We start from the raw sequence: 11,385 nt of genomic DNA, 5'->3' as shown, positions 1-11,385 counted from the left end.
TAATAAAAAATGCATTTAATAGCATTTCAATATACAGCTTAAATGTATAGTAAGTCTTCTTGTCGTCAGTGCATTACAGGGATAGAGAAGAGAAAGATCATTTGTGAATGCACAGTCAAATGCTAAGTAGGAGTGCTGATAAATCTTGGTGTTCTTACACTATTAAAATTCTGTTTTATGAAACATAACTTCAGGTGCAGTGTTCTGTGCCAGCGTGGGGAGTCGTCTGGTCCAGTGTGCGATCTACAGTTTTAAATTGAATTGTATTACAAGTATTAACAAAAGAATAAAATTTATTATTCACAAAACTTAAGTGGTTGTCATAAAGCTTACAAGAAAGTACAGCCTAGAACGAATGAGTTGAAAAATTAGTTTTAAAAATAATAAAACTTACTGGACAGTTTTGGAAAATGAGATTATAAAACAAAGAAAAAAACAATTGGCACAGGTTAACCACCTAATTTCTAAGTGCACTTTGTAATGGTCCTTGCAAGCTGCCACTTTTCCCAGGATAATGACAAAAAGCTTCAGTCAAGTGTCACTGGCTTGTGGTGACGGGTTTTTTATTGCATTGCCAAGAGTGGATTTTAAGAAAAAACACTACAAAGGTTTCAAAAACCCTATTTATTCTCTATCATCAAAAATAGCAACAGGGGGACTTATACAACTTTTCTGTGAGTACCCACCAGTCTATTTTTTTTTTCTTAAAAAAAATAGAAGTTAGTTAAAGAAAAATGATTTGGTTTTTTAAAAAATAATGTAAGGAAACACTTAATCAGATAGCCCAAGGAGTCATCAGAAATATGTGTAGCAAGAAAGCTTCATTGTTGGCCCTCTCTGGCCTTTGCACGTCTTTTACTAGACTAGAAAGAGAATGGACAGTACCAGTATGTTCCCCAACCTGCTTGGATCAAATTGTTTTGTTTTGAAACCCATTATTGCTAAACCAGAGTGTTGACACTGAGAGCCGAGGAGTCCACTCATAGAGGATAAAATTGAGAGGCTGCTTCCGAGGACTGGATCTCCACCTGGGCCATTTTGAACTGGGTGCACTGCAGCCACTTGCGAAGGGCCACCAGGCCGGCACTGCTCTGGGCGGAGCCCGGCAGCGTCCGTAAGCTGTGGTGGTTCACGTGGTTCTGAATGGCCTGGAGGCGAAGCTGGAGTCCGGCGGATAAGTGCTGTTAAGAAAGGGCAAGACATCTAAGTTTAGTTTCTTTCCTCCAAGTGGGCACGGTCAACCCAGGGAGCGCCGGCTTGGGCATCTTCTGCAGGCAGAACTCCTACGCGGTTCAAGCGCTGTCTGGCCTGAACAGGAAGGCCAGCTCTCCAATTTGGCAGCGTGCGGGGCAGGGGATGTGGGCAGGCAGCATGATTCTAAAGTCACTCTGGCCCAGATCCATCCCAGTAATGCCAATCCCAGCTTGACTCATCCATTGCAACGGGCACTGACAGCTGACACGTATTCTTGACCCCTGGGCGCTTATTCACCACGAGGGCCTGGGACAGCGGCGAAGGGCCTGGGCTCTGCAGCCAGCTCCCTGGGTTCAAATCCTAGCTCCTTTGTGGACAACCCTGGGAACAAGGTTTTCCGGGCTGCGTTTGGATTTTCTCATGGACAAACTGGGGAGAGTAACACCTCGTGGGTTTGTTTGTTTTTTAAGGATAAATGAGTTAACGGAGGGTTTAGAACGGAAGTTGGCGCGTAATATGTGCTCATTACATTTTAATCATGGTTACAGTCTCCCTGTTTTCGTGTTAGCGCACACAGAGAAGCTAGGTCCAAAGCTCTCTGGGCCTCCTCAGAGTTCCACAAAGCAGGGGCAGGGGCAATCCAATGCCTCAAGGAGGAAGTACAAGTGACTGTTTTCATAGTAAAAGTTAGTGGGAGATAGGTCTTCGGCGGTGTCGGGGCCCCCACCTGTGGCCACAAACTGCACCAACACCATGAACAAGACCACGCCTGCAGTCACTGCAGATGGCTGCATTTCTCTCTCCGTGTCTGGGTACCTTGAGGTCACGCCCCCCTTATTTCAGCCAACATCCCTCCCCAACTCTGAGAAGGAATTCAGGCAGAAGGTTTCCATCTTCTGCCCCCTGCTTGCCCTGTAATCCTCACGCCGTAGACGGAGCCCAGGTTTGGGTGGAGCAGGTGGCTAAGCTCTGCCATCATAATGTCAAGTAACTTTACTAGTCATGGAGTAGGTTTTGCCCAAGTGATGACAGTGTGTCACTCGAGGCGGGGTCTGGCAGCGGAAAAGTCACTGGGACAGGGTCTTTCCCTTCCTGACTGCACCCCCTACCCCCAGTTACCCTTCTTTCTGGTCCTATGTTTCCTCATATGTAAAACAAGGGATGGGGCCAGATCCTTGCCCTTCTAGCTCAAGTCCATCATTGATTCAATGTTATCCTTCCTTAATAGAATTCTTCTTGTCACAAAAAGTCCATTTTAGGGGCACTTGCGTGGCTCGGCTGGTTGAACGTCTGATTTCGACTCTGGTCATGATCTCACAGTTTGTGAGTTCAAGTCTCACATGGGGCTCTCCGCTGTCAGTGCAGAGCCCACATTGCACCTTCTGTCCTCCTCTCTCGGTACCACCCCCCCCAACTTGCACTCTCTCAAGAATAAATAAGCATTTGTTTTAAAGCCCATTTTATTTAAAAAAAAAACACAACCTTTTTAATGTTTATTTTTGAAAGAGAGAGAGAGCATGAGCGAGCAGGGGAGGGGCAGTGAGAGAGGGAGACACAGAATCCGAACAGGCTCCAGACTCTGAGCTGTCAGCACAGCTGACATGGGGCTCAAACTCACAAACTGTGAGATGATGACCTGAGCCAAAGTCAGACACTTAACTGACTAAGCCACCCAGGTGCCCCATAAGTCCATTTTATTTTTTACAGTTCATTTAAGTAATCTCTACACCCCACGTGGGGCTTGAAGTCACAACCCCGAGATCAAGGGTCATACGTTCTATTGTCTGTCTGAGTCAGCCAGGCGCCCCACAAAAAGTCCATTTTAGTGGCCAGGAGATAGCAATGAACACGCGTGGGCCCAGATCCCATGTGTGTCCTCTAAAGGTAGGGTAGGCCTGTGTTCTGGTCAGGAACTGAGCCTCGTCTGGACTCTGGGATCCCCCCTCCACCCACATCCTCATAGAGAGCGAACAGGACGCGCGTGGCCCCTGCTATCATCTCGGCCTGCACGGCCCTTACCTGGCCCAGTCTCCCACTTTATCAGCACTGGGCGGCCGAGAGGAGGGTGAATTCACCTTGCTCCATGGTAAGTGGAGCATCAGTGAGCCCTGGTAATGTCACGACCCTTCTCTGGAGGGGACTGGGCTTCCAGTCCACCAGGGATGACTTACCTTGGTATTTGACTGGATCATCGGCAACCACATAGGTATCAGCTGTGTGGAGAAACACAGAGGCCTTGTTATTAGCGGTCTCCATCCCCACCCCCATTCGCTTCCATTACTGCACAGGAAAGCAGAGCACACAGAACCCCTTTGACATCACAAAAGGGTGGGACCCTGCTGCGGAGTTATCCATTAACAGGAAAACATCTTTCTGAGGCCAGACCCTGCTGAGCTGGTGGCATTTGGAGGTTAATAAGTGCCCCATGAGTGCCTGAAACACACACTTTAGAGTAAATGACTGATTGTCTCTTGAAAGCGACCACACATGGGAAATTAAATGTGTATTTATTTAATTAAATCCTCACTTTCTTGAAACAGAATTTCCTCCACGGGATCTCTGAGACGGAGTCTCCGAGTAGGATGGCAACTCTATTTGCCCAGAGTCGTTAAGAAAATATCGCTGGGAATTGGTTGAAATGCTTCAGTGATGGAAAAAAAATTAAGCCCCAAAGTAGCCTGGCTGTGATTTGGAAGGTGGGACACAGCAAGAGTGACTTGGGCCAGAGGTTTGGACAGCACAGGTCACATGCAGGCGAGCAGCGGGGTCCCTGCTCCGACAGAGGGCGAGGCGCTCAAACTGCAGGCATCTAGGGAGCCTCGCCCTTCTGCTGCCTCTCTGGCCCACCCTGAGCCCCTCTGCTGTGCCTTTCCTAGGAAGCCACATGGTGTCTGGCCCAAGGGCCTCCAGGAGCAGCTCCCCTCTCCAAGCTTTAGTCTCTCAGCCACGTTTCAGCCCTCTGGAATATAAGGCTGCCTCGTAAATCCACAAGTTAGGGACAGAAGACAGTGTTTCCCAAAGTGTGTCCCACAGGATTCTAGTTTGGTGGGTTTAAATGGGGGAGGGAGCACTGGTACAGTAAGTTTGGAGATGCTAGGTTCCTTATTACAGCATTGCTCAGATCTTTACTGTACTAAATATGCATCATATCACTTCACTCTGTTCCTTCCAACCCTCTCTACTCCAAATTCAACAGAGAAGTACAGTGTCATGGGTTGAATTGTGCCCCCTCATGGTCCCTACCCACACTGCTTCAGAATGGGAATTTATTTGGAAGAGGGGTCAATGCAGATGTAATTGAGTTAAGGTGAGGTCCTTCTGTGGTAGGGTGGGCCCCTACCAGTATGACTGATGCTCTTATAAAAAGGGGAAGATTTGGACACAAGCCAAAGAAAGCCAAAGACTGCCAATCAACCTCCCGAAGCTAGGGGCTCAGGATAGAGCAGATTCTCCCTCACAGCCCTCAGAAGGAACAACCCTGCTGCCCCCGACCTCGGACTTCTGGCTTCCAGACTGTGGGATAAGAAGTTTCCATGTTTCAGCTGCCTATTCTGTGGTGCTCTCACAGCAGTCCTAGCAAACGAATTCTAGGGCACACTCCAGGAAGCACAGCCCACAGCTTGGAGTGTGCCAAGGGTGAGGAGGTGTTAGGGATCCAGTTGATGCTGAAGCGTGAGGTTCTCAGGAGGGGGGGGGTCACAAGAAACATGTTTAGTAAAGCAGAGGTGAGGCCCCTCATCGTCCACCCATGATGCCTTGGGAGGCCACATCAAGGGATTTGGATCTGTTTCCCAATCCAATATAACTTTGAAGAGGGAAGCCCCATTCACCATGAGTGGAGCTGTGTCCAGAAAAGTCACCGTGGCAGCAATCTGCAGACTAGGATGAGGAAGAGGATGGACCATGGAGGCCAGGTGGAGGCTGCCTCGATGGTCCAGGTAAGACCAGGCGTGGCTTCCAGGAGGGAGAAGGGTGGCTGCCTGCAGACACAACCTGAGAGGGTCTGAGGACAGGTCTGCTCTTTGGAGCGAGGAAAAGGTCAGAGCAGAAGGTGAGGTTTCTTTTTTTAATATATTTTTTTAATGTTTATTTATTTTTGACAGAGAGAGAGAGAGAGAGAAAGAGAGAGAGAAAGAGCACGAGCGGGGGAGGGGCAGAGAGAGAGGGAGACAGAATCCGAAGCAGGCTCCAGGCCCTGAGCTGTCAGCACAGAGCCTGACGCGGGGCTCGAACTGTGAGATCATGAGCTGAGCCGAAGTCAGATGTTCAACCGACTGAGCCACCCAGGCGCCCTGAAGGTGAGGTTTCAAAGTGTGGGCAAATGGGAGGAGAGCTGTGCCATGAACAAAATGAAAGAACTAGTGGGAGGACTGCTGGGATACAGGATAATGACCTGTCTGTTTACTACTCATGGCCACGGGCCGCAAGGCTCATGTGATTCATCAACACACACACACACACACACAAACTTAGTGAAGTGACAAATTACATTTCTCTCTATCCTTTGTTCCCAAGGCTCGATCTGGTTGCAGTTCTGCTTTGAGCATTTTGTTGAGATACACAATTTGCTAATTTGACTTCCACTGATGTTCACCCCTAAGCACATGGCTCATGTTGCAGCCATGTAATACTCCGTCTCTAGCATAAATATTGTGTTTAGGAATGTGGTATGATATGTACCAGATAATATAACTGGACAAAAACTCAAAATATCACAAAGTGACATTTTCTCTCTGCCTCCTCCAGCCACCAACCCTTATAAAAAACTTGTGGGATTACAAACGTCAGAGACAGATAAGGCTATGCTCTCTGGCCATTAGCAGGATTGGCTCATGTAAACATTCTGACTGGGAAAAAATAAACTAGTCTAACCACTTCCTCTCCAATGTCTGTACAGCAAAAAAACAAGCTCTAAGGGTCCTAATGTCTACAAACTTGCATTGACTTTTGACCTATTTAATATGGAGCAAGCCTATATGCCTCTTGATATTTAGGAAATACCCAAACTAACCTCCTGCTAAGATCCTGAGGGACAAGGAGGGTAGAAGCCAGGACGCACTGAGTACTCTGACCCTGGGTGGACACCTCTCCCAGTGCTATTCTTGGGGCTAATGGCCTGTATGAGGCAATCAAGGGGAATAGTGAGGTTGGGTTTAGAAGGGTTTTTGCTATTAGCCCATTTACAAAACACGTGACTGTATCATTCTAAAATATATCCGCAAAGGCCCTTCAGGTTTGTGACTTAAGAATCACATGACTGAAGTCTTCAAGTTAAATCTCATTATTATTGATAGCATTATATAAGCCAGCAGTCATCCTATTTCAGGAATGCTAATTTGACTTACTGAATAACACTCATTTCAGTTCTCTTTTCCTAGTGGCTCCCACAAAGCTGTCAGTAGGAATTAGATGTAATTTATTCTGGGTTGTGTAATGTCATAATAAAGTTGGTTGGATTTTTTTTTCCTCTGCAGAAACAATATCCAGAAAATGGAAGGACAATAAAAAAAAAATAGGTTGCTTTCCACCAAAATAAAAGTGATATATTTCCTTTTATCTCGGTTTATGCTACAGGATAAATGAAGACTTTCTGCTCAGTTAGACTGTATTCATTTCACTCCATGTTTGTTCTAGCCCTCAAAACTAAAATTAGTTGTAAAACTTTCTCTTTCAGCAAAGATGGAGTAACAAAGACCAGATTTTACCCTCTTGCCTAGAACGAGTAAAATTCCAGATGGAGTGTATGAAACAATGGTTTTCAGACACTGGGCATCAGCAATGTAGCACAGTGATCCCCGAGGGAGAGGAAACAAGGTAAGCCCTACAATATCTTAGCTAACTGCTAGAAAGCTTGCCAGCAGTAGCACAGGAGGAGGGACCTGGGAAGAGCCTAACTATCTTCCTGAGTTGAGATGGAGCTGTGAGTCCAGGGAGGTCAAGGTGTGTAGTCTGTCAGGAAGAATACTGCAGAGGAGAAGAGCTTCACAGAAAGAGAGCACGAGAGAGAACTCTGAAGATGCATAAAGGGTCCCCCTTGAGTCTTCAGCTAAATACTGACCAGTGCACACATGTAAGAAAAACTACCCGAGGCTGAAGAAAAACAACCCCAGGAGATTAGAGAGGTGATCACATGGCACCAGCAACAGTTTGTGTTCCCACAAGCTAGTGACAGTAGACAATTCTTACATTTAATAGAACATCAGGTAGAATACTTAGAAGGTTAGTCCCTTAATAGTGAAGAAACATTAGCTCTAGACAAAATGCAGCTCTGATCACCTGGCAAGGCTTACAAGCAAGTTTCAAAAGGAAAATAACTATTTCTAAATAATTTAACTATAACACAGAATACAGCTCAAAAATATTTATAGGGATACAAAAATATCCAGCACTCAAGAAAGTCAAATTCAAAATGTCAAGAATGTAATAAAAAAATACCAGGCATACAAAGAAGCAGGAAAAGGTGACCTATAATGAGAATAAAAATCAATCAATTGGAAAAGACCCCAAATGATACAGGTAACAGAATTAATAGAGAAGGACATTAGAACAGTTATTATAACTACATTCAATAGGGTCAAGAAACTAGAGGAAATATTGAGTGTGTCAAGTAGAGGCAAAGAAGGAAATATTTGAAGAAACAATAGCTGATACTTTTCCAAATATAAAGAACACTATAAATCCACAGATGCAAGAAGTTCAACAAACCCAAGCACAAGAAACACGAAGAAAACTACACTAAGGTGTTTCACCATCAAATTGCTTAACAATAATGGTAGAGAGAAAATCTTAGAAGAGACCAAACACAACAACAACAACAAAACCATATATTACATACAGGAGAAAAAAAGATTAGAATAATACAGATTTCTTGTTGGAAACAGTGGAAGCAAGAAGACTGGAGGAGAAATATCTTTACAGCACTGAAAACAAACAAACCTTTGAACCTAAAATTCACTACCCAGTGAAAATATCTTCCAAAACTGAAGGCAAAATAAAAACATTCTCATACACAAAAGCTGAAGCAATCAGTCACCAGCAGACCTGTGTAAAAAATAGGTTTTGTTTTTTTTTAAATGTTTATTTATTTTTGAGAGAGACAGAGACAGAGTGCAAGTGGGTTAGGGGCAGAGAGAGAGGGAGACACAGAATCCGAAGCAGGCTCCAGGCTCTGAGCTGCCAGCACAGAGCCCAACGCGGGGCTTGAACTAACGAGCCATGAGATCATGACCTGAGCCAAAGTCAGATGCTCAACCAACTGAACCACCCAGGCGCTTCAGACCTGTGTAAGAAATAGTAAAGGAGGGGCGCCTGGGTGGCTCAGTCGGTTGAGCATCTGACTTTAGCTCAGATCGTGCTCTCACAGTTCATGAGTTCAAGCCCTGCATCAGGCTCACTGCTGTCGGCTCAGAGCCTGCTTCAGATCCTCTGTTCTCCTCCCTCTCTGCCCCTCCCCTGTTCGCACTCTCAAAAACAAATAAAACATCAAAAAAAAAATTAAAGAAAGAATAAAGGAAGTCCTTTGAGCAGAAAAAAGATAGAAGTTTAGATCCATAAAAGGAATGAAAAACACTGAAAATGGCAAATATAAATATGGCAATAATAGCAAATATAAGTTAATATTGAAAAAAAGTTTAAGTCTCTTTAAGAGATAATTGTTTAAAGAACAAATAATAACAATGTATGGTTTGGTTTACTTCTACACATGTTTATAACATACACAAAGTGGTATAATATTACTTGAAGGTGGTAAGTCAAAAATGGATACTATAAACTCTAAATCAACCACAAAAAAATCCCTAAGACAGGTAGCTAATAAGATAACTAAAAAACACACTTCTACTTCTAAATGACTTGTCGGAAAAGAAGAAATCAAAAGGGAAATGAGAAAGTATTTTGAACGGAATGGAAATGAGAACATATAAAAATTTGGAAGAATGCAGCTAAAGGAAGAAATTCAGTGCATTAAATATTGATGATAGAACAGAGGTTTCTCAAAATAACAACCTTAGCTTCGATCTTAAGAAACTAGAAAAAGAAGAGGAAATTATAGTCAGAGTTTAATCATTATAAATTCAATCCAAAAGAAGGCAAAAGAAAAAAAAAGGAACAAGAAACAAAGAACAGATGGGAATTACAGAAAACAAATGGCAAGGTGATAGATTTAGGCCCCCAAATGGCACAAAACACATTAAATGAAGATGGTTTAAAGACCCCTAATTAAAAGGAAGGGATTGTCAGATTGGATTTTTAAAAAAAACAAAACCCAGCTACATGCTGCCTATAAGAAATATACTTGAAAAATATAAAGACACAAATAGGGTAAAAAGTAAAAGAATGGAAGAAGATATACCATCCTAACACCAGCCAAAAGAAAACTGGACTACCTTTATTAATATCAAAGTATGGTTCACAGCAAAGAATATTAATGAAGATTAAGACAGCCATTTCAAAATTCATTTCATTAAGAAGACCTAACAATCCTAAATATTTATGCACTTAATAACAGAGATTCACAACACATGAAGCAAAATTGATAAACCTGAAAAGACAAAGAAATCCATAATTACAGAGATATATCAATACCACTTTCTCAACAGTTGATAGAATAAGTAGACAGATATATGGAAGACTTGAACAACACTATCAATAAGCTTGAACCAACTGGCATAGGAAACTACCTGACAACAGCAGAGGACATATTCTTTTCTAGTGCACACTGAGCATTTACCAAGAACAACTATATTCTGGGACATAAACAAATCTCAGTAAGTTTAAGATGACTGGAATTATATACAGTATGTTCTCTGAACACAAATGGAATTAAAAATCCGTGGGCACCTGGGTGGCCCAGTTGGTGAAGCATTCAACTTTGGCTCAGGTTATGACCTTGCCGTTAGTGAGTTCGAGCCCCACGTCGGGCTCTGTGCTGACAGCTCAGAGCCAGGAGCCTGCTTTGAATTTTGTGTCTCCCTCTCTCTCTGACCCTCCCCCGCTTGTGCTCTGTCTCTGTCTCTGTCCCTCTCTCAAAAATAAATAAACACCAAAAATTTTTAAAATTTGAACTGAATGTAAATGAGAACACAGAATATCGAATGGTGGGATACCACTAAACCAGTGCTTACAAAGAAATTTATAAAATACAAAAAAGATATTGTTTATAATAGACAAGAGTGATTAAATCTAAAGTAATCAGAAGAAAGAAAATAATAAATAGAAATGAATAAATAAATAGAAATGAATAAATAGAAGAAAGAAAATAATAAAAAAACAAAGAGAAAAATCAATGAAAACAACCCCAAAGCCTGGTTACTGTAGTTTGTTAGTCAAAAGCTCACTAAAATTGATATGTCTCTATACAGACTGACAAGAAAAAAGAAAAGAAAAGAAAAGAAGTCACAAATCCCCAGTGTTAGGAATTAAAGAGGTAGCATAACTACTGATCCTACAGATATTAAAAGTATATTATAAACAATTTTATGCCAATAAAACTGACTACTTTGATGAAATGGACAAATTCTTTGACACTACACCAAAGATGACTCAAGAATAAACAGTAAACTTAAATAGCACTATATCTATTGAAAAAAATTGAATCCATAATTTAAAACTCTTCTGCAAAGAAAATTTCAAGACCAGGCAGTTCCAATGGTGAATTCTATCAAATATTTAAGTGAAAAATAATAATAAATCTACAAAAACTTTTCCAAGAAACAGAGGAGAGCCAGGAGTTAAGATGGCAGATAAGTAGGGGGACCAGAATTTCCCTTGTCCCTCAAACACAGCTGTACTGAAGTCAGACACTTGGAATACCCAAGAATACAGGCTGTGGAGTGACAGAGAAATCTCTACAGGTGGACAAAGCTTGGTGGGACAGAGGTGCCTATTCACGAATTGGAAGAGAGAAAACGGTGTCATAGGTACAAAGAGGGGGAGCCCCTTCTATGGAGAGACAAAAGGAGGTAAAGAGTGGCTGTGGAAGTGTGGTTTTGTGTTTGGACAAGAGAAAAACCTCTCTGGACCATGGACTAAGGAACGAAGAATATAGGGAGAGAGCCAGTTTCTACTTTGCAAACAGGCTTAAGAGCTAAAGACTGGAGTTTTCAGGGGTGCGTGACTTTCCCAGGACTAGAGTGTTGCCGTGTGCATTCGCCTGGCGGGGAGGGAGCCCGCCTCCTCTCCTGGCGGGGAGGG

General features: G+C 43.1%; 1 protein-coding gene across 22 annotated transcripts in view; it reads right to left on the bottom strand.

Moving 5' to 3' along the window:
• Nucleotides 1–11,385, bottom strand: part of UNC79 (unc-79 homolog, NALCN channel complex subunit) — a 270,421-nt gene continuing 259,036 nt past the window's right edge. For 16 of the 22 annotated variants that reach the window (XM_058740150.1, XM_058740151.1, XM_058740144.1 and 13 more), the window contains 3 exons: nt 3,366–3,407; nt 1,029–1,181; nt 1–243 (listed from right to left, as the gene is read on the bottom strand). In XM_058740150.1, coding sequence (XP_058596133.1) covers nt 163–243; nt 1,029–1,181; nt 3,366–3,407 — 276 coding nt within the window. In that variant the 3' untranslated portion in view covers nt 1–162. Of the gene's footprint in view, nt 1,182–3,365; nt 3,408–11,385 lie in introns of all 22 variants that reach the window. The other 6 variants (XM_058740147.1, XM_058740136.1, XM_058740131.1 and 3 more) reach the window with 1 other exon arrangement.

The sequence above is a fragment of the Neofelis nebulosa genome, chromosome 7, assembly GCF_028018385.1.
Source record: "Neofelis nebulosa isolate mNeoNeb1 chromosome 7, mNeoNeb1.pri, whole genome shotgun sequence".
Lineage (NCBI taxonomy): Eukaryota > Metazoa > Chordata > Mammalia > Carnivora > Felidae > Neofelis > Neofelis nebulosa.
This window is presented reverse-complemented; position numbering and strand designations above follow the sequence as displayed.